We start from the raw sequence: 27,199 nt of genomic DNA, 5'->3' as shown, positions 1-27,199 counted from the left end.
GACCATTTGTCCCCATACATTCATGTGAGGATTAAGATTATCTTCATACTTCAATTGGCTTGTCTTTTTCTACTGTGCTATACACGCACCCAGCCGGGTTGGAACTATCTCCGGTCTTGAGTCGTTTTGTTTCTAAACCATTAGCTTCAGCCCTGAAGAGTCGTGGGATGACCTTCCCTGACGAAACACGTGTCGGCTGGTCATGTTTTCAAAAGGAATAAAGAACATCTATTATGATTGAAGATTTGGGTTCATTTTGCTTTCGCCGTTACAATATCTAATTGACTTTATATATATGTGTACACAGGTTTTGCTTGTACTATTTTGTAGTAGGGCTTGACCTACACACATTGAGGGGTTTGAAGGGTCTCCCCTTCCTGTATAGCACCATATCTACTTGTTTAGTTTACACCTTATACGCATACTCGCAGAGCGCCACCACTTCCTATTTACTTAATATCCTCTTCGCAAGTTATGCTGAATTTGTTTTTGTTGGCCCTATTGCTCTGTACACTTTACCACTGCTAACCAGTGCTAAAGCGCTTGCACTCTCTCCTTTAAACATGGTAACATTGGTTTACACTAATTGGAACATTCCATTTACTTGTCAAACCCTAGCCATTCTACATGTAGCCAGGGATTGGAAATTAAATGCTACTAGTGGGCTTGCAACACTTATTGTACCACCCACTTGGGTAGCCCTTTAAACATGTCTCAGGCCTACCATTGCAGTTTGTGTGAGATTTTAAGTTGCTATTTCAACCAGGCAAAATGAACCTTCTGCTAGACCTAAATCTTCCTTTTTAGCACATGTAAGTCACCCCTTAGGATAGGCCCTAAACATCCCATGGGGCTGGGTACAGTGCATTAAAACATGTGGACATGTACTTTTAAGCTTTACATGTCCCAGTAGCGAAAACATCTCAAATTCATTTTTAACTATTGCAAGGCCTACCTCTCCCAAAAGATAACATTGGATTACCTTATTACTTTCAATAAGTGATAACATTTGATTGGTAATAGGTGGGAAAGTCATGTTTGGTGTCTGAGGAACAGTAATTAATGTAAACCCCTATTTAATGGTCAAGTCAGATTTTAAGTCACAATTCTGAAAATGCCACTCTTAGAATGTTGGCGTTTGGTGCCTGCATCCTGCTTCTTGAGTCACATGATTAGATCTAGCTAGCAATCGGTGTATTCTTCTCAGACAGTATCACAAAAGGAGGATCTGGGTGTTGGCGGGATGGGCCATCTCTGACTTAACAGGGAGCAGGAGCTGTCACCTACTATACTTCAACTTCAAAAGCACAGGCTCAGATTACACACAAACACAGACAGACTGGGACCAGCTATGGGAGGCAGGAAATTCTAGACACCTCTCTAGGGGGAAACTCCAGAAGCTTCTCCCACTTCAAAGTGGGCACCAGGTATAAATATTTGAACCTCAGATCTAGCTCTTCAGTACACACCTGGGCCTGTGGATACTACAGAAGAAGGATGCCCTGCTACCCTGCTACTTGAGGCCTGCTCTGCTTGCTGAGAAGGAAGGCTGAACCTGTACTCTTTATCCCAGGCTGAAGTGACTGCAAGGGTCAGGTGACTGACTTCGTGTTAGAGCTATTTGGACATAAGCTTCAGAGGCCTCCCTGTATCTGCTCAGCTGACCTGCAACTGGACCTGCCTGAACCCTGATGACCACTGTTGGAGTGAGTTCCTCATCCCTGAGGGGTGCCTCTCAGGTCCTGGACCCTTGGTGTGACATCAGTTGAACTCCTCTTTGAAGAAAAGGAGAAATCCTGAGGTTTTGGGCTCTTCGTGACCATGAACAGGCCTGTTAGCGCCAAGTTAATGTCACCCGTGCCGCCCGCTAACACAAAGTTCAAATTAACTTTGTTCTACAGCGACGACCGGCAATGCGAGATTTACACTTCTACAGCATTGACAGCTCGTAGTAACCGTCAACGCGAAGTTCCAGCAATGACCGTCACCAATGCCAGACAGGATCTTCGCGCTGCAGTGACGACCATCCATGATTCCCGGCCTGCTCTTCGTGCTACAGCGACAACCATCTACAACACTCTCCATGCCTTCTCCACCGCGAACTTAACTCTTCGCACTTTTAACTTTTTCAGCGGGACTAACCTGCTCCCTGTATCCGGCACGCACTAGAAGAGGGTTAAGCACAGGTTAATTTTGTGACTTTTTGTGGTTCATCCTGACAAGGATTGCGGTTGTTTTTTGAGTAGGGTTACACCCCCCTCAACGAACAACCCAATTTCTCACATCTTATTTATTTATTTCTATTGCAGTGTCTTGACCTAGATTTCCAAGTAATTCACAAAAGAATTCTCATAAACTATGTGCTCTCTGGCACATACTCCATGAGAATAGGACTGCATACAGCTACTTGCCTATATGTGAAATAGTCCCTTAAGTATAAAGTAATATAATGCGAGTTCGGGAAAAAACACATGGAGCAAGCAAGAATTACTTTTCACATTTAGCTTTTTCTGCGCCCTCTTTTCTAGTATGTTTTTCTTACCAGCGACTGCAGTTATTGGCACTGCTAGGAATTTAACGGAAACATCCCCAAACATTCCTCCAATTCTGCTCACGTTGATAATGGGTCCAATGTAATTTTCAGCAACACGCACAGTTGTGGCTGAGAGCTGAAGTACACCAAAAGCATCGTCATTGGCATTGATAATTATTTGTGCTATTGCCTCACCACTGGTACCGAGCCGAGGAGAATCTAAAACTGCAAGACAAAATGAGAGTTGTGACAAAAACCTGAAGAAAAGATAAGAGCAAGAAGACAATCTTCCATTGATTTATTTTTTCAGGACTATAGTTTTCAACACATCAAAAAAGCATGTCCCAGTTTCAGGATATATTGTAAGTTCTGCATATGACGTACACAATTTAGCGCTATACTAGCTTCAAGGAGCACTGCTGTGCTTTACACGGAACATTTTATGAAAGTTGGAGTATTTGAAACAAAGTTCTGTACATGAAACAATACAGCCTGTGAGGGAGATTGAAACCGCTTGATAATAAAGACACATTGGGCTGGTAAGGACTTAGTTGGGACTGCAGTAAAGAGTTAGCATCACACATAATTAAAACGTGATGGACAGAGGGATAAAGGGATTTGGTCAGAAGAACGTGGTTTTTGGTTAAGTCTTGAAATCAGCAACTAGACCAAATACCCCCCTTCAACCTATCAATCCTCATGAGTGAGCACGGAATCATTCAAGATCTAAAATTATTTTTAGAATGAATGGCCACTGCAAACTCAGTGCAGAAGTTTACATCCCAAGACATAAGTGATTCTCCTCTGTCCCGTGTGCCTTCTAAAACATATTGAGCTCGAGATCTTCAAGTCTCCCGCATCATATTCTGTCACATCTGACATCTTTTACATGAATAATGGTCAAGGTGTTTTCCGTTCGGTCGGATCACAGGGACCATAAAGCACTGTCCACGGTGAGGGTGCCGGCATTCCCCACAATACAGAAAACTGGGTTGCCTACATGAGACATTTGGCCTCAGAAACCTCCCTAACTAACCAGGTAAACGTTGACGAGCAGTCATTGCACAGATCTATGGATGTGGCGTGTAGGCAGGAGCCGTGCTCCAGTACAACCAAATTATCACACCAGTAAAAATAATTCCACGAGGCCTGTGGAATTTCATAACTGCACAACTCCTTAATAATATTTCACAACATATAAATATATTGACAGTAGAGGAAGAAATCCAATAGTAAAAAACACACAAAGCACAGTACATGATAAAATAGCAAGGCAACACAATACAGTGATAAAATTAGGAGCCCTAACTTTTGTGATCGTTTAAACCAGTGAGGATCTCTATAGCTTCTGAGCAACTGTTGCTGAGATGGTTGCTATAAAGGCAGAAGATTTTTCCAAGTGGGCAAAAGTTTTTGTATTTCAAGAAAAAAACTCTTAAGTAGGAAGTTCGTTTTTAAGAACAAAAAAATCAATGGCATTGATATTTTTTTTCGTTCATGGTAGCCATTAATAGTTTAGTGTGGGACGCCAAGCAACCCGTGGAAGTCTTGGGCAGAGGAGTCTGGTGACAGCCCTGGGAATAAAAGGGCGTCATGCCACAGACTTCTAACAGAGGAGCCTCAGCTGACTCAGGAAACCCTGTGCTTCTCCCACCTGGGTTAACCACGGGTTTAGCGGATTTGGAGTCCCGTTGATTTACAGCGGGGCTACCGTTCCGCAAAACCTTAAATGAGCCCTGTATACTATTTACAAAATGACTGCAAACACCAGAATTCTCTTGAAAATAAGAAAATACTACTGGAATACAGTTACTAGAAAACAAAAAAACATTCACAAAGCAGCTGCCTCAATGATGGAATTGTTCAAGCACTATTCACAAACGTCCTGTTGGACAGCAATTCTAGCACAAAACATGAGCTAATTGGAGCAAAGAAAACATAGTCACAAGTCTGGAATAGAATTATTAAATAACTAGTGGCATTGTTGTGTGCGGTAGTGTTGGGTTTGGTGGGATGGTCTTTGGGGTCTAAGCTATCGTAGATCTGCCTGCTTTTGTGGTGTAAGAAGGAACCAAGTTTTTTGCAGAGGTCTTGGTAGGGTGGGACGTCCATGGTCTCACTGTTGGGCCTGGAAAACTCCTTAACTATGGTGAAGAGTTATTTGCTGTTGTGTGTGTTGGCGTTTATTCTGTCCTGGCGGGCCATTTTTAATTTGTGGTTTTGAGGAGGGGGCGGTTTGAGGTGACTGCAACTTTGAAGGTTGTGTGGTTTCTGGGATTTTGTTGTTCCTCCATTTCTTCTCCAGTTGTCTGCCAGTGCGTCTGGACTCGTTCAAGGCGGGAGTGAACCAGCTGGTCTTCTTGGAGTGTTGCTTGCCGGATGCCTTCTTGAGGGGTGCCAGAGAGTTGGAGCAGTTAGAGATCCATCGGTGGAGGCTCTGGAATTAGCGTTGGCGAATGTCGGCAGTGTGGTAGTGCTAAGGGAGGCGATGAGATGTTCTTTGGTAATCGTATTTAAGCTACGGCTGAGGGGCGGTGACGGCATTGGTGTGCAGTGGGTTTCGTGAAGGTGAAGTGCACACAGTCAGAGATGGTCCAGAGGAGTTTGGTTGTGTGGCTGTAGGTGACGTTTCCGCTGGCGGAGAAGACAGGGTCGAGAGTGTGTCCGGCTGCGTGGGTTGGAGTGGTGACTAGCTGCTTGAGTCCTACGTTGGCGAGGTTCTCCAGAAGGGATGCGGTGTTCTGGTTGTTGGGGTTGTCCAGGTGAAAATTGAGGTTGCCAAGTTGGATGTAAAAAGTGGATGCAAGAGCCTGGTTGAGATGAAGTCGATGATAGCATATGTTGACGAGGGTGGTCTGGATCTGGAAGTGGAGGTGGTCCATTGTTGTCGTTGAGTCGTCCAAGTGGGTGGTCAGGCGGAGGGTGTTTTTGTGGGTGATGGCGGTGCCTCCTTCTGGTCGGTTGCCAAGGTCCTTGTGGGTAATCTTGTAGCAGTGGGGGATGGCGGTGGTGATGTCTGGGCCAGAGCTAGGGTTTGTACAGGTTTCCGTGAGGAAGGCAATGCCGGGAGAGTCGGAGTCGAGGAGGTCCCAGATTTCTCTGGTGTGTTTGTGTTGGGAGCAAGTGTTGAGGAGGATGCAGCTGAGGCCGTCGGGTCTGCTGATGGTCAGTTGTGCGGTGGGAGAAGCTGGAGTGCGGAGGTGGGACAGGGTGCAGCTGCTGTTTTGGCAGGAAAAAGGTCCTTTTGTGTCCTTTGACGACAGAAGGAGGCAGGTGGTGTGACGACTGGTGTTGAAGGCGAGGAGGGTGTTGGCGAAGTATCAGAGGAAGGTCCGAGGACTAGAGTCCGTGATCCTGGGTGCAGTCCAGGAACGGATGAGGCAGATGGGCTCGCCTTTGGCAGTGCGGCCGCACAGCGGCTGCTATTAAGTACTGTGCAGGGGGCTGGATGGCTGAGAGGGGGTAAGCGAGGGGAGCGGTAAAGGGCACTGGAGGGGGAGGCCACAGAGGTTCGCAGGGGCAAAGCATGGCAAAAAGGCACAAGGAGAAAAAAGGAAAAGTTCAAAAGGGTGAAAGAGACAGGAAGAAAAAGTAGAAAGCCAGGAAAAAAAAGAAAAAAGAGAGACAGAGGGCAGTCCAGCCTCAGAGCAGAGGCACTCTACCACTATAGCACCAGGGATGAGGCGCAGGCAGTGCCTGCGGGTGGAGGAGGGCCTCGAACCACTGACCCGAGGGTCAGAAGACAGCAGCAGGGAGCTCGCGTGCAGCAGCTACCATGCAGAGCAGCGCAACGAAGGGAGCAGTCCTCTGAAAGGTCACTGGATTGCACCTTCACCACACAGGTGCCACCATTAAGTAGTGTGCGGGGGGCTAGACAGCTGGGAGGTGGGAAACACGGGGAGTGGGAAAGTGGCACTGGGGGATGTGGGGGATCGCAGCGGCAGGGGCAAAGCGCAGCAAAAAAGGCACAAGGAGAAAAAAGGAAAAATGCAAAAGGGTGAAGCAGAAAAAAGAGAGACAGAGGGCAGTCCAGCACCAGAGCAGAGGCGCTCTACCACTAGACCACCAGGGCTGAGGCACAGGTGGGTGGAAGGGGGCCTCGAACCACTGACCTGAGGGTCAGAAGATCAGCAGTAGGGAGCTTGGGGGCAGCAGCTACAAGGCGCAATGAAGTGATAGAGCGCCATGTTATTCTAAAATTTGTAGGGGTGCATCATAATCACTGGTAGTCTGCACCCATATATTTAGAGTGTGAAACATTAACGTGTGGATTTTGAAATGTAGTACTAAATTAGCATATAATAGTGCGAATAGAAATGTAATTACGTTATTTATGAAGTTCAATGCAGTGTTTAATCGAAAATGTGAACCATATTAAAGTCTGCACGTGTAGTTTGCTTATTCATGTATGAAGTATAATGAAATCAATACTTATAATGTAGTTCTAGAAATGTGTGTTTAAATGTGATCGCATATACGTTTAAGAGAAATGCCTATTCGTTTCTTATGTTAGCTGAATATTGTAGGCCAAAAGTTGTTTCCCTTGGAAAGGCTCTGGGTTTCAGGAACGTTAGCAAAACTCAGAGAGTGGAAAGTTTCTCGTTGCCATGTCTCTGTTGCAAGTGCAAGGACACCTAGCTCGTTAGAAAGACTAACCCTTTGTTTTAGGAGTTAGGATGGTAGGAGAAGCCAACATGGGAGTATACTGGAAGGCAGATATGATACTTTCAGTGGAGAAGGTGCCTGAGACCCAAGGTCAGTCCGAACTGTCTTGGATGAAGAAAAAGTTTCGATGGAAAAGAACAGGAGGAAGACTCGGCTGACGAGGTGTGACGAGGGAGTGTTCTATGATTTTGTGATTTTGAATTAGGGACAGTGCCCCGAGGGTTGAGTAGTCGAGGATTAGGTGAGGAGCTAGAAGGAGCATCTTAGAACGAGCTCTGTAGCTTGGCTACTTACTTATGCACAGTGAGTACTTTTAAGGAAGTCTTCACTACTGACACCTTTTCTCTCTTGCATGGGATAATGCTAAGTAGGGATGTCATCTTAGAGATAGTGTAGGGACAGATTGATTGTTTTTTTCTTTTTAGGTTGATGACTTCTAACATAGAGATGGAGCAGTTATTGGTTGCCTAATGCTTCTGGAGCTAACTATTCTTCTAATTCTGAGTCGGATGATACTCCTGCATAGGATATTTTTTGTATTAGTGCCCATTTATTTGTGCTTGTATGTGCATTTATTTTTGGCTTTGTAATAAACCCCTAAAATTTTGAATTTGGAGTGAGTGGTCCTTTCAGATTTCTAGATGAGGATCAATTTGGTTAATTTTGAATAAATTGATCATCCAGTCGGCCTAAGGATTCTTGGTGATGGTAAGATAAGATAAGAATCCAGCTTTACCAGTTGGTAGCAGAGTAGGATGGTTATCTCTGATAGTAAGGGGAGATCTAAATCAAGAAAAGAGATTACTGAGTCCCATAGAGTTAGAGTGATGGTGATCCATTGGATTGTAAGCGGAGCACGACGGCGGCTGGTGGAAACCGACGGAGAGTAGTGGTGCGGCGGAAGTAGGAGTTCGTGGTAGCATGAGTATGAACAGGGCGGTGTTGATTTGAATGTGTGATGTCTTGCGGAGTTGGAATGAGAGTTGTGTGATTGAGGTTTGGACCGTGAGCACGCGCAGGCCAAGAAATTTGATTTTGATAGCCCGGGATAATAGGACTGTGGTGTAGAAGACACCCAGAGTTGAGATTGTTGACCAGAGATTGTGGGAGCCATGAGACGTCGTTGACAACCCACGGATGATAGGGAGCGTATGTGTGAGTGTGTGAGTAACCGGCGCTGGTCGTAGGTTGCTGTATGTAGAACATTGAGAGTTTGAATCCTATCGATTGATTTAGAGGTGATTGTCCAGTCGTTTCGCGGACAGATAGTTGCCAGATTTGAGGTCAACTGTTTCGAGAGACTGTCCGGTCGTTCGTGGACAGACAGTCAGAGCAGTGATTGTTTGGTCATTTCGTGGACAGATAATTACTTCAGAGTGTGAATGAGACGCATGCAAGAGTGAGAAGTGAATTGTAAAGGAGGCGAACTGCTGCGAGCGGAGACAGGGTGACGTCAGTCGGTGCCGCGCTGCGATAGGTCGGTTGGTCTGAGTCGCGCTGGTATTGGTGGATTGACATCAGGAAGTAAACAAAAATATTGTGCACGAACAAAAATCAGTTCATCATGAAATGTTTTAAAGTTTTACGAGAACTTTCTAGAGGTGACACACATGTAGTTACTCAGGGAGGAGAAGAAGCCCCTCCCGAGGACACTCCAGCACACTACATGGCTAAAAATGTGGGGTTGCATACCATGATTTGGCTTGAAAATTGGCATAAAATGACTCCACGAGAGGGAGAATTGACTTTCCCACGATATGGTACCTTCAGGTTAAATGTGTTGTACCAGTTGAAATCTGTGATGTCTTCCCTGCGATCTCTGCCTAGACCAACACAATTTGAGGCGTTACACGCATGGATTAGAGCAGCGTACGACAGGAAAAGAGGTAGGAGTCAGGAAAGGGTGAAAAAGTCGATCAGGGCATTCCAAGATGCAAGATGGGATGCATTGGAGAAGAGGTGGAGAGTGGAAACCATTGAGGGGGATAGACTATATCTGCTACTAGAAAAAACGGAAGATGGTCAGGCAAAGAGCATAGAGGAAGATGATAGTGATATGGATGACAGCTTAGAGGAGAGATTGTTGTCAGAAAGACCACCTCCATTTAATCCAGATTCTTATGAAGGAAAGTCGACTCCAGTAGAAGGGACTAATGGACTCAGTCAAATGTGAGAGTCGTTGGGAAAATCTCGACAGGAACAGGGGACATGAAAATGCAGTCTTCAGTAGGTACAGAAGCATTGGGAGTTGTGAGGTTACCGGATGCTTTAAAAGTACCAGTTACCATTGGACCCATAGTATCAGTCTATGACCCAAACCAAGCGAAAATTGGCAGTCTAGCACAGTCAACTGTGGTAGAGAGAATCACTACAGAAGGGAATGGTACAGCAAGTGAAATAGCACAAGCTCCGAGACCTATAGAATGGAGCACGTCATTGCCAGCCACCGCAGACTCCTCTAGAGGACAGGTGGATGTGAGACCGGTGAGACCAAGGTCTTTGGCCGAGTCGAGATCAGATCTGAGAATGTGGGTACCACCTGCGAGGAACCAAAATGGTAGGACGACAGGGAATTGTGAGCAAGATGAGTTAGGAAACAGACCAGTCTCTAAGAACATGACAGAAGAAGGTAGGTCTTCAGATCAGAGCTGCGATGTATGATGAACGGAATGGCGCAGCTTGTCGAGAAATGTTGAGAGGTGCCATGAGGGCAAGAATATTGGATGTAGTGAGGTTGAAAGCAGATGTAGATGAAATAATTAATGGAAATCTGCCTTTGGACAGGATAGAAATCTTTGAACAGGATGAACTGCTTTTTGTAGCAAAAGATGTGACTCGTAAAGCAAGGGATGAGCATGAGAAACTGATAGATTTGGCAAAAAGGTACGAGGTGGATTTGTCCACAACGAAGGCGCTGCAGGAGAGCCATAGGTTGCAGTATAGTGATCAAGAACTGGAGGAAAAGAGGGTAATAGGATTGAGGACGCACATCAGAGATTTGATTGTAGGGATGCATGCATGGATCATGCTTAGTGGTCTAAGAAGAAGAGCTCCAAAAAGACTGTAGGAAAGATGCCACCTCTGGGTGGAGGGATGTTGGGGGTAGAGAATTACCCTTTACGGGAGGTGCAAAATGGAGGATACGTGCATGTGTAGGGGTGATTTGGAGTGGGGGTGATTTGTCTGCATTCACGAATGACTTTCCTCGGCTGAGGGAAAAGCCTGTAGAATGGTACAAACATGGTACAAATAGGTTGACCGCTTTGTCAAAATCTGGAAAGTATTGTGGATTGATTTGAACACATTGTTTGACATCGTAGTACCAGGAGATTTGTGGTGCGCATGCAAGTTGCCGTTGAATGGCCGACTTCTTAGCCAGAAAGGGATTCTGTCATGAACGGTCCGTCACCTATAGTTATGAAAAAGTTCGAACAAGTGATTACATGGTTGAAGTTGAAGATCTCACCTCAAGATATTGATTGGGTTAAGATAGATCGGTTCTTTCTCCGAGGAAGTTGTGAAATGGTGTGATGACACTAGTCATCAAAGGGGGGAACTGATAGAGCGCCATGTTATTCTGAAATTTGTAGGCGTGCATCATAATCACTGGTATTCCGCACCCATATATTTAGAGTGTGAAACATTAACGTGTGTATTTTGAAATGTAGTACTAAATTAGCATATAATAGTGCGAAAAGAAATGTAATTACGTCATTTATGAAGTTCAATGCAGTGTTTAATCGAAAATGTGTTTTAGATAATGCATAATGAATTAGTTCACGTATAATGTGATGCATTAGGTTTACACGTGCACCATATTCAGTTTGTACGTGTAGTTTGCTTATTCATGTATGAAGTATAATGAAATCAATACTTATAATGTGATTCTAGAAATGTGTGTTTAAATGTGTAAAGGCCTGATCGCATATACGTTTAAGAGAAAGGCCTATTTGTTTCTTATGTTAGCTGACTATTGTAGGCCGAAAGTTGTTTCCCTTGGAAAGGCTCTGGGTTTCAGGAAAGTTAGCAAAACTCAGAGAGTGGAAAGTTTCTCGTTCCCATGTTTCTGTTGCAGGTGCGAGGACACCTAGCTCGTTAGGAGTTAGGATGGTAGGAGAAGCCAACATGGGAGTATGCTGGAATGCAGATATGATACTTTCAGCGGAGAAGGTGCCTGGGACCCAAGGTCAGTCCGAATCGTCGTGGATGAAGTAAAAGTTTTGATGGAAAAGTACAGAAGACCTGGCTGAAGAGGTGTGATGAGGGCGTGTTCTATGATTTTGTGATTTTGAATTAGGGACAGTGCCCCGAGGGTTGAGTAGTCGAGGATTAGGTGAGGAGCTAGAAGGAGCATCTTAGAACGAGCTCTGTAGCTTGGCTACTTACTTATGCAAAGTGAGTACTTCTAAGGAAGTCTTCACTACTGACACCATTTCTCTCTTGCATGGGATAATGTTAAGCAGGGATGTCATCTTAGAGATAGTGTAGGGACAGATTGATTGTTTTTTTCTTTTTAGGTTGATGACTTCTAACATAGAGATTGGAGCAGTTATTGGTTGCCTAATGCTTCTGGAGCTAACTATTCTTCTAATTCTAAGTCGGATGAGACTCCTGCGTAGGATATTTTTTGTATTAGTGCCCATTTATTTTCGTAACCTCGTGATGAGGTGCTTGTATGTGCAGTTATTTTTGGCTTGGTAATAAACCCCTAAAATTTTGAATTCGGAGTCAGTGGTCCTGTCAGATTTCTAGATGAGGATCAATTTGGTTAATTTTGAATAAATTGAATTTCCTCCTCTTCACACTATTCAGCAGGTAAAAACATCCATTCAGCCTGAGGATTCTTAGCTAGATAAGATAAGAATCCAGCTTTACCAGAAGGGATCAGTCCACTGAAAGAATTTCCCTTCTCATTAGTAGAACTGGAAACGGAAAGGCACGTTCATTTAAGTGTTTAAAGAATGTAGGCCAAACTTTCATCCCCTCTCCCTAACCACACACACATAGCAGACAAGGAAGAGAAAAGAAAAACAATTAATGCATATTAGCACCTGCTAGCACTATTGTCAGAATATAAAGCTCTTCACCCCCTGCTCCTCATGTTGGGACTAATTTAGAGAACATTAATAAATCTGCACTCTGAGATTTGCAAACTCACATGGATGTAGATTTATTGATTTTTGGATTTCACAAACGTTTTGCAGGTTACCGCTTGAAACGTGCCCCTGTCAAAGGTTTCCAGGTATACTGGAAACCGTGGTGAATTCTGTTTTTGCACAGACACATATTTGTGCTTGTGTTTTTACTCACAAAGAAATCAGAATAAGTACAAACATACTCCCTAACTTTCTTTTTTGTGTTGAAATTTTTTATTGAATTTTTATAGAACAAATACATCAAAGCATAAACACCAGAAAATGAAGAGAAAATAAATCCATGTTGAAAGAAACAATGCAGAGAGATACTGGTGAATAAATATGATATAAATATGATATAAATATGCATTTAAATAGATAAATACTAATTGAAGTAATAATTATGTCAAGGCATAGAATGATACATTATAAAGACATAACCTATAAGGAGAGGAGAAGGGAAGAAGCTTAGACAACAGAAGTGCAGGAAGTATGAATAGATAGAACAAAGATAAAGTGATTAGATAAAGACAGAAGAACAGTACAACGAATAAAGCAGAGGATACAGAAGGCAAAGAAAAGAAAAGAAATAAACAAAGGACAAGAAAGGGTAAAAGCTGATTAATGTGCTTGGGTAAAAGTAGAAGCAGGAGAATTAGCAGCATTTGATTTAAGAAATGGAGACCAAATTCGGAGAAAGGTGTCAGCTTGATCCTGAAGGTTATAGATTGTGCGTTCATGTGAGGCAGTCTGGATCATCGCTACCAACCAATCTTCCTGAGAGGGAGGTAAAGATGATTTCCAATGACGCAAGATACATATTTTAGCAGTAGCAAGTGAGGTATGAAAAAGACGGAGTTGTGGTTTCGAGAGCTTTGGGGAGTGGCGTAAGTCATGCAGGAGAATGTTAGTTGGTGTAAGTGGCAATTTTAGGGGCATAGTGGAATTCAAAGTAGTACCAATGTAAGCCCAATAAGATTGGATACTGGGGCATTCACAAATGATATGAGTAATATCGCAACCTGAATTGGTACATCTCCAGCAGTTAGAATGGGAAAGAAGACCAGCTTTGTGCAATTTGACTGGAGACCAATGCCAATCATGTAGTATTTTGAAAAGACAAACTTTGAGCCTTGATTCACGAGCTCCCTTGTTCAAATTCTCTAGAATCAAATCCCATTCAGTGTCGGAAAAGGAAATTGAGAGGCGAGCTTGCCAGTTACGCTGAAGATCATGTGAAAGAGATTTAGAGAAAGGATGGGACGATAAAATTTTGTATATACCAGAGGTAACACCTTTAAATTTCCCCCAAATGTGCAAATAGGATAAAATAGGGGAGTCTTGTAGTAGCCATGGCGAGGACCCCATATGGGTCTTCAGACATTGCTGGAGCTGAAGGTATTTAGAAGAATGATGTAGGGGAAGATCAAATTCTACCCTTAGCTGAGAGAATGGCTTAAAATCCCCATCATGCAGAAGCTGGTCCGGATAGAGGATGCCTGCAGCACGCCAATCAGGCCAGGATAACATACGACCATTGATACGAATGCCCGAATTATTCCATAGGGGGGCCTTGATGTGGATTCTTGAATTCGAACCTAGCAACCTATGACTTCTCTGCCAGGATTTATGCATGGCAGATAGTATCGGATTTTTCGGGTCGAGACGACTAGTGCCACTACCATACAAAGGAGTAAGATTCGATTCCGAGGATAGAAGATGACGTTCTATTTGGACCCATTGTGGCAAGTCTTTAATACCAGGTAAAAAATATGAGAGTTGGGAAATATGTAACGCCAAAGAGGAGTGTTCAATGGATGGAAGACCAATGCCGCCAGATAACTGATGAGCCTTCAACTTAGTTATGGCAAGACGTGGCTTAGCGGTGCCCCAAATGAAGGTTTTAATCTGGGCGTCTACTGACCGGAGTAAGGATAAGGGAATCTGTAGGGGAAGCATGCCCAGAATGTAAATAAATCTTGGAAGAGTAACCATTTTAACAGCCTGAGCCCTACCCCAAAGAGAAAGACCCAAAGCCTTCCATTTATCAAAATCCCGTCGCATTTGGGAGATAAGAGGAGACAAATTATCTGTAACCATATCTTGTAACCCTTTATTAACTAGGACACCCAAGTATTTGAGGCGTGAGGACTGCCAATGAAAAGGAAAACCAAAGATGGCTGCTTTTGTGGTACCGTTAGAAATAGGTAAAGCCTCACTTTTGTCCCAATTAATCTTATAACCTGAAAAGGAAGAGAAATCATTAATAATTTGAAGAAGAGAGGGGATCGACCGAGGAAGACGAGTGAGAGTGAGTAAGATATCATCAGCGTACAGGTATATTTTGGAATGTCCAATGGGGAGGGAAATACCAGAAACTTCATCAGATTGACGGATGGTAGCAGCCAAAGGTTCCATAGCCAAAAGAAACAGAAGGGGGGATAATGGACAACCTTGGCGTGTCCCTCTCTTAATTGTAAAGGTATCAGACAGAAATCCACCACAATTCACTTGAGCAGAAGGATGATTGTAAAGTAAACGTACTTTATCAATAAATTTTGTACCTAAGCCAAATTTTTCCATGACCGTAAAAAGATAATTCCATTCGATGCGATCAAACGCTTTTTCTGCATCAAGTGAGAGGGCTAACGCATCATCTGTGAGATGTTGAGCCGACCACAGTGCATGGGCCAGAGAACGCAAATGGTTCCGGGAAGAGCGTCCCGGTACAAAGCCTACTTGGGAATGGTGTATCAAAGAAGGCAAAACTTTACGCAAACGGGACGCAAGGATACTAGCCAGGATTTTAATATCAGAGTTCAACAGGGAAATGGGACGATAACTACTGCAAAGCTGGGGATCTTTGCCTGGCTTTGGTAGCACAACAATAATAGCTTTGTTAGAAAGGGGACCCAATGAGGATGCAGCATCCGCCTCCTGGAATGCGGCATGTAAAGTGTCAATAATATTGTGACCTGCCCAACGATAGAATTCAGGAGGAAACCCATCCTCGCCAGGGGCCTTGTGATAGGGCAGGGCAGCAATCGCACTGGAAACCTCGTCCCTAGTTATTTCACCCTCAAGGATGGCCTTACCATCCGCTGAGAGAGAAGGGAGATGCACCTTCGCAAGAAATGCCGTCATCTTATCCGAATCCATTCGATTATCAGAAGTATAAAGGGATTCGTAAAAGGAGGCGAACTCATTGACAATGTCTTGAGGTTTTGTGCACAAGTGTCCTTGCGCAGATCTGATGGCCGGAATGGCCATAGATGCCTCCCTTTGACGCAACTGCGCGGCTAGTAACCTTCCCGCCTTTTCTCCTTGCTCGTAGTGTCGACCTTTCATTTTCTGTAAGGCGTATTCTGCCTTAGATGTAAAGAGACTGTTTAAAGCCATTCGGGCTTGTTCGAGCAATTTACGATTTTGTAAGGACGGAGAAGTGATATATAAGCGAGAATAGGTTTGTATATCATGTTCAAGCTCCACTTGTTTCCTCGCATTTTGCTTATTAGCGAGTGCTGCATCACGCATTAATTGTCCCCTTAAAGTAGCCTTAGCTGCAGCCCAGAGAGTCCTGCTGGAGGTCACGGACCCCTGATTAGTAGAAAGATAAGTTTGAAGGTGTGATTGCAGGTGGGATTTACCAACAGGAGTCCTGTGGCGCTGAATGTTCATTCGCCAGGGCTTACGTCCAGGACTAGAAAGTCCCAGTTCAAGGGAAAGGAGAACCGGAGAGTGGTCAGACAATGCCGCTTCCAGAATGCAGGAATCCGTGACCAACTTAACTGCATTCTGTGAGATGAGGAAGTAGTCAAGACGAGAAAACGTACCATGAGTCGACGAAAAGAAAGTATATTCCTTATCCGTTGGGTGACTGATACGCCAATGGTCAACCAACCCGATATCTGAGATAATGTCACCTAGCAAAGCCCTATCTGACGCATTGCCCCTATCTAATGGACCAGTTTTATCTAGAATAGAAACTTGCGTCACATTCCAGTCTCCACCAATCAAATATTGCGATGCATTAATCTCGAGCAACAAGCGGGATAATTGAAGAAAGAATGTTTTCTTGGTACCCGTAGGGGCATATACAGACCCTACACAGACGTGAGAATCACCAATTTTAAGTTTAGCAAATACGTAGCGGCAATTTACATCTGACCATGTTTTGGAGACAGTGACCGGAAGGGATTTGCGAAGAAGAATTGCAACTCCACACTTGCGGAGGGGACCTGCGTCCGTGGATTCATCTTGTTGAATGCTGCTATGAATAACCTTACCCACCCAGTCTCTACAAAGTTTGTCTGATTCTAGAGCATCCAAATGGGTCTCCTGAAGCAAGGCTACATCTACATGCTTAGTCTGAAGGTAGGAGAGAACCTTCTTCCGTTTTATGTAATGGGTGAGACCATGGACATTCCAAGTAATTGCATTAAGAGAGTGTGTTTTTGCCATATTAGAACAACGCAAATATCAGAAACAGGAGAATGAAGCACAAAACAACGTGCTGAACCAAACAAAGGAAAAAGAAAAGAAGTGACAAAAAGAAGGGGAAACAAAAATTAAATAAATGGAAACGATACTTTGATTTAAATGGAATACATGAAAGAAGCGATAAAAAGAAGAATGAAAAAAGGAAAAAAGGGAGATGAGATTTAGAGAAGTGATACAAGAATAAGGAAAACTATAAAATGTTGAGTAAAAGCAGAGAGAAATCAAGAGACCGTAAACTGTTACCCGCGGGTCTGGGCGCACTAGAGCACCGCCACGGGAAAAGACCCCACAGAAAAAGAGAAAAGATTAGGAGAGTAGTAATGATATAGAAGGAAGGCCCAGAAAATCATTGTGAAAAAGAACATAGGTACGATAAAAAGGTAGAAAGAACAAAATAGAGATTAAGAAGCAGTATTGCTTAGAAGGGGGGAATCTAGTAATAATTAAATGTAAATTAACCTAAGATCATAAAGCATACAATGCGTGTATAAATAAGCATAGACCAACATGCAATCGTGCAGGTAGAATAATAAAACTGTAATTAAACCATTAGACGCCAAGGCGCCCAAGTAAATGCAGAATCATTAAGAAAAATTTAAGCAATAAATTGTAACAGGAGGAGCAATGAATATAGGAAGAAGAAAGAGTGATATTATTAGGCAGAGAAATAGCAGTAAGCAGACTGAAGGAGAAAAGAAATAAGGTAGAAAGCTAGGAAGAAAGAGGTAAAAAAGGACAAGCAGATATTATAAGAACAGCAAAACATGTGAAAAGTGTGGTAAATAATTAACAATAAAAATAAGACTCAAGAAAAAAGAGTCTACAATTAACTGCCAATAGTATTAAGGACAACAACTTCCAGGAGTGAGAGAATTATTCAGTCCGCATCTGAAGGAGTTTTAAGAGGAGAACGTGACTTGTCTCTCTGCAAATCTTGTGAGAACGTAGCAACCGAAACCGATTGTATTGCAGATTTCCTATCTTCTTGTGAGCGATGAAGACGTTCAAGATCCCTACCCCGAGGTCGGGGGCTGCTAGGAGGGCGCCTGTTGCGATCTGACAATGTAATGGAAGACTTAGAGGGTGATTGGGACTGAACTTGCTGTGAGGGTGTAGTGAGAACCTCCATCTCTTGAGGATGAAGACGGTCCAGAAATTGCTGAAGATGCTCTGGGTCGAAAAAGTCCTTAGAAACTCCATCTTTGGTAACGCGAAAGCGTGCTGGGTCAAATAGGCCATATTTGATACCTAATTGACGTAGTTGAGGTCGCATGGAAAGAAAGGCTTTCCGCCGCTCATTAGTTTCCTTGGAGAAATCAGCTGCCATAAAAATGCGATGACCTTCAAAAGAAAAGGAGCCTTGAAGCCGAGCCGCAGATAGTATTTGTCTTGTTTGTTCATGACGGAGAAGACAGGCAATAATCGGTCGTGGACGCGCGGCGGGATCACCACGTGGAGGACCAATTCTATGAGCCCGTTGTATCTCCAGAGGTGGATTGAAAGGAATACCAGTTAGCTTTGGGAGTATACGACACAGAAATACACTGGAACTCTGCCCTTCAATGCGCTCTGGAAAACCAAAAAAACGGATGTTGTCTCTCCTACTTCTGTCTTCCAAATCAATGAGTTTACTATGGAAGAGTAAAAGGTCCCGGTCTTGATTTGGAAGAGATTCCAATCGATTCTCCACTGCCAGAATTCTAGAATCAAGGGATTCAAACTTCGTATGAAAGTTGGTAATTTCTGTCTTAATTGATTTAGTCTCCTCAGCTAGTGATGTAATTGTGATGTGCATGTCATCTAATCGACGACTAACCTCGGAAATTTCGTGCAGAATACGTTGCAAAGCTGCCGCCGACGCCTGCCCACCATTAGAGACCGAAGCCTGAGGTGAAGCGGAAGGAGAGGAGGCATTGCCTTTTGTTGGCATATTGATAGACTGCTTGAGGGCTTCTGCAAAAAGAAGTGGTTTAGAAGCCTTGTTTCCTTGCTTAGAGGCAGACATTTGAGGAGAATGTTTGATAAAAACTTTGAAAGTACGTAAAGCCGTCTTGCTGTTAAGGAATGCTTATATGTAATTGCAGAAAAATACCAAGACATGCAAAAGAAACACTTAATAACTGTATATGTATGATATTAATAAGCTAAAAGGAGCTTATAACGCATTTCTAGACAGTAAAATGTAAAAGTACATCATTGCTTAATGACCCCCACTACTTACACTTGTGAATATGATAACAACTGCCGCTATATTCAAGGGCACGTAAATAGAGGTAAGATAAAATGAAACATCATATGCGCGCTTATGGTAATAATAATAAGCACAGCTACATACACAGCGAGATGAACAAGGCTGTAGAATGCAAGGTAATCATAGTCAAAGCAGAAAAAGCACAGCCCAACTGAAGAAGTTAACATGGGCACTATAATGGCATTGGAAAAAAGCACACTCTTGTGCGAGACATATAGACTGCGCTAAAGGAGGCCATAAAGCGCCAGCTGTAACCAAAGTCAAAAAGGCGCGAAACTGTAACTGTAGCAAAAAAGTTCAGCTTGGAAGAACAGTTTAGCGTGATGAATCGCAAATTAGTTTGCTGACCTGATGATACACTCATTGACTGGATGAGGTGGGTGACATAGGCGCCACAACAGGATTATAGAAGGAAGTAATCCTACCAGTAGCTGAGCGTCGACACGTCAAGAATCCTAACTCCTGTCAGGCGACATTCCTGAAAAGAAATATTACAGCAGGCAGGTTGAGAGAGGTGCGGCTTCATGAGGAGGTGGATACTCGTCAGGAGCGACGAAGGCGCGGCCTCATGAGGAGGCGGGCGCCCGTCGTCAGCAACGAAGGCGCGGCCTCATGAGGAAGCAAGCGTTCTTCAGCAGCAACAGAGGCGCGGCTTCATGGGGCAGGCGTTCTTCGTAACAGAGGCGCGGCTTGAGGAGGAAGAAGAGGCAGCCTGAGTAGATACGTCAGACAGGCCCCGCCGGACACGCAGCTCCACACAACCCTGTCATCGAGGCAGACAATACTAGGGAAACTTCGCCGTCACATCGTCGAGAACACGCCCAAATCGTGCCCACCACCTTCCGGCTGACGCAGGGCACAAGAAAAGGACTCCAAAGCCGATGAGAGGTAAGAAATTTCCGTTAAGGGTCCATCCCGCGACGGAGCTCACTCGTCAGGCGGCCATCTTCCTGCGTGGCCAGACCACGCCCCCCCTCCCTAACTTTCTTCTCCAAAGGAAAATAGTGTTTGAAGTGTGAAGTGTTTGTGACCACTGACAAATAAAAGTTTGTAGGTGTTTACTACCTCACATGGCATTTGCACACTATAACATCCTTCCCGCCCTCCAACAAATAAGGTCATACATTTCCTGGCACAAACCAACTGCTCTAAATTAAAAAAAAATCTTTTCACTTATATTGGGGCTATTTTAATGTGTACGCCTGACTTAGGTGCACAAATGAGTTAAAGAATAAGGTTCATTCAATTTTAGTAAATCTGCTGTTCACCAGACCACATGACCTTTCAACAAGACTACATGCTCTCGATAAAGTTGTATATGCCGCACTTAAAGTGTGGATGATCCCTATGACAAAAGGGTACACACTGATACACCTGCAACATCCATACTCACACAAATCCCCCATTTACTAGCATTGGGGTTTGTGGCATGTGGGTTAAAATCAATCAATCAGTGGATTTCAAGAACGCTACTTGTCACCCGTGAGGGTATTCAGGCCACAATCTCTTGAGCTATCTGACTGGAATTGACTGGAGAGTGTAACATTCCATTGCCATGGCCAGTGCTATTAGATGTGACTGCCCTCTATTACAGGGGCAAGTAGGCTGTGGTGGGAGTACTGCAGGGGTGGTAGACTTCAGCATAGCACTTTAAGATGTTCTATCTGCCTAATTACCTTGCTGGGCTACTTGGCAGGAAAAGTACTGTGCAAGGATTTCCAGGCCCTTTGGGCCATGGGGTAGTCCCAGGATTCCTCCATGCGCTGGTTCCAAGGAACCTTTGTAATTGTAAGAATTAATTTCCCTGAGGTATGCAACCACATTCTTCCCTCCTAGATAAAATGAGAAGCCAGTGGATTGATTTGTGAGTACTGTGTATACCATCAGTATCAGCCAGAGAATCCTCAGGATTCCTTTTTTGTCTGGGAGTTTGTACACACCCCAGAGATGGTAATCCTAAAAATGTCTATGATGTATTGGGTTGCTGGAGTGACAAGAGCTTTTTACCCAATCTTCAGGGCTCCAGGAAAACAGGGAGATTCCTCTAGGCACACCTGCCATGCGTGTAAAGGCTGGGAGAATTGTATGGGATTCCTTGAACATTGGTCAGGGACAAATTGAAGAACTACCACCAGCTCTGGGGTGGACAAGCCCAGCAACATCTTCCTGCCTGTCTATATAACAATTGTGCAACAAATATCCCCATAGAATTCTTAGTTGGTGGGGCATTTGTGGGTAATTGGTAATGGTGGTAGTGGAGGCAAGGATGCTGCTGTTCCTAAATCTCGCTTCTGTTTTGTAATTTGTTGAGTCAGCCATTTTTTGTACAACATACAGATACCAAAATGTTCGGATATATTCAAGATCTCCAAAAGCGTTTACTCTTCATAATATCAATTTTTCTCATCTAAATCTCCCCAAACCTCTGTCCTTCAAACTTCACAAGTACCCTACCTCTCACTCACTGCATGATCAGATTTCCTAAACGTCATGCAGCACAGCATTGAGGTGAAATCTGCAGCACTACATTATGCAAACAGAGAAGAATAGCATAAAACCATTTATAAAACCATTTTTACAAAGAGTCCGAAGCTGAAGTCAAATTTTTCTAACATAAGAGCAACCCAAATCTTCATGTGTATCAAGCATAAACCTTATACAAGTGTTCACATGGAACTCATGCAAATAGAAAATTGAATGGGACAGAAGATAACTGTGCAAAGTCAAACCATTCTTTTTTGTGTGAAATTTGTACTCGAGGTACACCTTCCGGTACAAATTGTATATGGCGGAAGCTGTTCAAAAGTAAATTGCACAAAATATCTAATTTTGTGGAAATTTTAAATTTTTGTTTTGGGAATAACATGCAATGTTCTGCTTGTCCCTTGTTTGCAGCTGGTTTTGTTTGGAGTTAGGATTTTATACAAAGCCATATCACGCTAGTTGGCATGCTTCATAGCGTCACGCTAAATAATAGTAAACGAGGCACTTACTTAGTACATCACGGTGACGGTTGGGAAATCTCAAATTTCAGCCCTCCAATCTCAAAGGCTCAAATGTAATTGACAACACTCTAAACACTCTGGGGTTTTTCTCTACAGATGAACACGAGGAAAAGTCAAACAGGTAATGGTAGTGTAAGTCATGGGCAGGACTGACAATAGTATGTGAATGGTGTGTGAGCATGTGTAGACATATTCTGGACGTAGTTGGAGTCTGTGGAAGTATGAGGGAGAAGGTGTTTAGCTCAGAGAGCAGTGCTAATAAAATGTGTGCCACAGTGCCTGAATACATTGTGGGACAATATCAAAAAAGGTTGCAGGTGATGGAAGCCCACCTCTTCATAGAGAGATAACTTGGATGGGATACTAATGTGGGGGTGGACACAGGGGATGGTGTGGTACTTCCTCATTCTGTGACCAGTTGCATGACTAAAATAGATTGCCAAAAAGTTATTTTGTATTCTGGTGCTGCCTACCAGGTCTACCCTCAATGGTGTGTGGTTCCAATGCTGAGCCTCCAACAGCAATTGGAAATCTGTTTGTGCAATATCCACAACATTGGTATTCCACCCTGCATTTCTCTACAATTTACAGTAAAGTCCTAACACAGGCCCTATATCCTGCTGCATGGAGTTGTTTAACTCAGAGTCTATTGCTGCTTCCTACGCACTGCCTTTCTCCATGCAGCCACCCATTTATTGTTCTGTATATATGACTGTTGTATGTTGGTGTGGTACACCATACTTCACAAATACATATTACAAATAGCACAGTACTAATGGTGTAAAGACAGTGATTTAACCACTTGCATAAAACCTCCTGTACTTCTTACTTCATCATATCCAGTAAGCCCCATTTTGAAGAAATCCATCCATTTGCAGTCTCTTAGTCAAACGTCTCTACCTCGTGGGTTCTGCTGTACCTGCTCCAGGACCAACTAACGCATGTCTTCTGGTATGTGATTAATCATGTTAAAATGTTCCTACAGAAGTGCCCCCGGTGTTATGTAGACACTCTGATGAGTAGGCAAATCAGCCATTTTCTTGTGAATACATTTTGAAGATATGTAGCTATTTTTTGTTACATCGTCTTATGGTCATTTCTTGCATTCAACAGGGTACCATATTGACTCCTTATATATTATCGCGAAGCCACCAATTTGATGCTGTGGTGAGGTTTTTTTTGCCCTAGTTCAAGGCCAGATTCAGTCGCCAGTATTTTAACTGTACTTGTTAAGTTTTCTTTTTTTTTTACACCCTAGGGAAGCTGTGCGTCCCTCTAGATTTGTTGAAGGCGACTGTGCCGTTTGGTGGCATTTATTTACCACTTGGAGGTAAGGTTCTTGTCCCATTCATAATAGACACTAGCTCTTTTTTAATTGATTTCTGCACATCATTACAGTTTATGCGATTTCATTACTCTATAGGTTGCATCCATGTTTTTTGCCCTGATAAAGACCTGGTTCTAGAAAAACCCTATTTCATAGGTCAAAACGTTGATGCCTTTTTAGCATATTTGCTTGATGATGATAAATATGATACAGAAAACCACTAATTTGATAACATTGTATATACTGAGCCAAGCCTTGTCATTTTCTCTGTATTTCTTGCACAATTGTCTTCGCCTTCCATGAAGAGTGCGCCGCATCATTTATTCATCTTCTAGCAGAACTTATATAAGCGATAGTTTTACTCATATGAACAGCTATGTATAAAACCTAATATATGTTGTATCACATTTGAGGAACTTAATTCCTCAATGCATAATTTTTTCATTTAATGACATTGGGAAGATTGATTTACCCTCCCTAATAAGATATGGAAATGGATGCACACACATCTGACAGACCCACTGTTATATATACGGTACTACTACAAGGGCAGGATCTGAGTAATACAGGGTCACCTCAGTGAGTCATTGTTCTGGGTGGGACAAGGACATGCAGTGGAGATTTGCCCAGAACATGGTTTTTGGAGTGAGTAAACAGGACTTGCAAATGGTTATGGTGAGTGATGCATGGTTTGCAGTGGAGTGGGACTTTGAGAAATCAGGTGTAATCTGTATTTCCAGAACCAGCACCACAGCAATGGTCCGAAAGACTGTGCTGGCTGAAGCCATAAGAGGCTAAACGTAGTAGGCAGAAAGAGAAGATTGTGAATATCTACTGAGGCTTTCCGATTGAGATCTGACATGTGTCTCTCACGAATGTATGCCGTTACAACGCATACATTTACAACACAGTTTTTACCTCGCAACATCCATTAGAATGCATGATTTTACATTGCATGCCATCACAACTTATTTTTAGAAACTACATTGACAACTCATTTCATTACATTGCATTATACCATTACAACGCATACCATTACATTCCATATAAGGTAAGTGTTGGATAGTGTAGGGGTAAAAATGACTATTCCCACTCCAGTGAGTGCAACAGTAGGGTAAGTGTTGGATAGTGTAGGGGTAAAAAATACTATTCCCTCTCCAGTGTGTGCAACAGTAGGGTAAGTGTTGGATAGTGTATGGGTAAAAACTATCCATTGTAATGGTATGAGTTGTAGTGACATGCGATGTAATGGCTGTGTTGTAATGGCATGTGATGTAAAGGATGTTGCGCTGTAATGACTGCGTTGTAAAGGTAGTGCGATGTAATGACTACGTTATAAAGGATGTTTCCCGTCTCTCACCATCACCGCCTTGTCTTTATTCTCCATAGGCACTTGATGGAGTTGGTAGTCTGCATGACTCTTGGATTCAGAATATGCTTGCTTAGACATTTGTTACTCTTGGATGATGCACGGGATTCAGGGCACACCCCAACCAGAATTGCATGCAAGAATTATAGTATAGGTGGCCACAACTTAGTGTCGCTCCATTGGGCAAGTGCCAATCTGAAGCTGTGTGGATTACCCTTCAGGAGGGGGCGATCCAATCTTTCAAACCTCACCCCTCCCCGACGGCCCTGTGAACCTTTCCGGATGACCTGCATCCAAGGGGAAGCTGGCAACCACACCTTGGTCAGGCAGTGAAGCAGAGCGCAATAAGTCGGCCGTGGAACTCAGCGAAGATGATCTGCGGCACGCTTCCTCCGGGGGAGCGTTCCCCCCGAACGCTGCATTTATCGTGGGTGGTGGAAACACCTGGCACCCAAAAGACCTTCCAGGAGACATGTTGCAAAGGCACTGAAGATCACCACCTCACTGTGAGGCTTACCTGTGGCCCTACCTAGAAACATCCTGGCGGCCCAAGCCTGAGATTAATTTAAGCATTCCATCTATCACTTTTTGTATACTTTAGCACACCAGAGGGATGGCAGACATCTGTGACCCTGGGGCCTGATGAATGGGGCTGTGGTGACCTAAGTGCCTGGCTCCCCTTTGTGCCACAGTGGGTACAGGCAGCAGATGCGCCTGATAACAAAGAAACACGCCTGGAGGCCATGAAGCAAGTAAGGGAGGCCTAGAGACTTTCCCGGAGGGACGGGCAGTGCCTGCTGACCCTCCGTAACCAGTGGTGCAGTTCGACCATGGGGCAGACCCACAGGTGGCCTTTCCTTTCCCACCCCCTGCTCTTGCCCTAAGGGGGTCCAGAGAGCTCTCCATCATCTGGTGATTGTGACCGGTCTCAATCTGTGCTCTAAGGATAGAGGAAAGCTGCACAAGAATAGAGCATAGCGGGTCCACGCTACACTACCCTCCTGACAACACATATCTCAAACGTACAAGCATCTCACCCCGCCAACAGCGGACTTACAGACGACCCATTGCACCCACAAGAGACAGTACACGGGTGGTCGGAGATAACCCCATGAGTCATAAGCAAGCTTCTTGAGGCAATGGACCCAGTGGACACATTAAAATACACCTAAAGACGGGCTCCGCAGCATCTCCCCATACCCACCGGAGAAATCCTTGACCAACATTATATATTGGGAGTTTCTCCCCTTCCCCTACACTCCCCCCACCGAGCAGGTGTCGGGACTGCTGAGACTGAGAGACCACCCAATTTCAACACAGACATTGCTTCTGTAATGGCAAATCATGACAATAGCGGGCACGCACCTGCAAGAGGGGAGTCCATGCATAATCTGCCCCTCAAACCTGCCTGGGATCCGGCCTTTTCTCCCTCCACCATCTGCAAAGATGGGAAAACCGCAGTTAATGATGACTACCCAGCAAACCAAAATACGCCACCTCCATTCTGAAGGTACCAGGAGAAGCAGAACCCCTAGCAGATGCCGCCCTATCACAAGTTACTTCTGAGCAAATTCTGCAAGCTATCTTTGAGATGCGCTTCACCATTGAAAGACAAATTGGGGGAGTTTGACTAGAACTGCGGCTACTCCACCAAGTCTTATGTACAGTTGTAGTTAGAGTTACAGACGGCAAACAGCATGACTCTACAGTGGAGGATACAGCCCATACAATATCCACGTATATTGCCCACCTGAAAGAAAAAGGGTGCTACCTCGAACGTAAGGTGGAGATGTGGAGGGACGTTCATGAAGAAACAGCCTACACTTTATCGGCATACAGGAGAGCAACCACCCAGCAGTATTCCTCGCAACCTGGCTTTAGACATGGATGCCTACAGATGCACTTTCAACATGCTTTGTAATTGAATGGGCCAACAGATCACTGGCAGCACGGCCACCTTCAGTGGGCCTCCCCACAGCTGATAATTGCTAGATTTCTTAATTATGCCAACAGAGATACCATCCTGAAGCAAGTCAGACTCCAGACTCCTCTTACGCTCCAATCAACAAAAGCATTTATATAGATTATACATTGCAGATCCACAACTAACTTAAATTCTTTTCTGATGTTATGCAAACATTGAGAGACATGGAGCTGACATATATGTTACTATTTCCAGCCGAGCTGAAAATCATGTACGATGGAAAGACTCACTCATTTGACTCATCACAAGCAGTGTGGGACTGTCTAGACATCGGGTCACCGAGATGCGGAACCCCCACACGGACATCTGCCACTGGAGAGCACCAAGCAAAACATGTACTTCCTCAAACAGAGGGACGAATCAAACCATATCTGGTCCTGGGGTGACAGGGAGGGGTATGGATTAACTTCACAGGATTTCCATGAGCCAC

General features: G+C 43.9%; 1 protein-coding gene across 1 annotated transcript in view; it reads right to left on the bottom strand.

Annotated features, from left to right (window-relative positions):
- Positions 1–27,199, bottom strand: part of ADGRV1 (adhesion G protein-coupled receptor V1) — a 1,990,932-nt gene that overhangs the window by 1,416,931 nt on the left and 546,802 nt on the right. Inside the window, exon 29 of the mRNA XM_085632468.1 lies at positions 2,543–2,758. Coding sequence (XP_085488594.1) covers positions 2,543–2,758 — 216 coding nt within the window. The remainder of the gene's footprint in view (positions 1–2,542; positions 2,759–27,199) is intronic.

This window comes from Triturus cristatus, chromosome 2_1, assembly GCF_964204655.1.
Source record: "Triturus cristatus chromosome 2_1, aTriCri1.1, whole genome shotgun sequence".
NCBI lineage: Eukaryota > Metazoa > Chordata > Amphibia > Caudata > Salamandridae > Triturus > Triturus cristatus.
The sequence above is the reverse complement of the archived record's forward strand: the minus strand, read 5'-3'. Positions and strand labels throughout refer to the sequence as shown.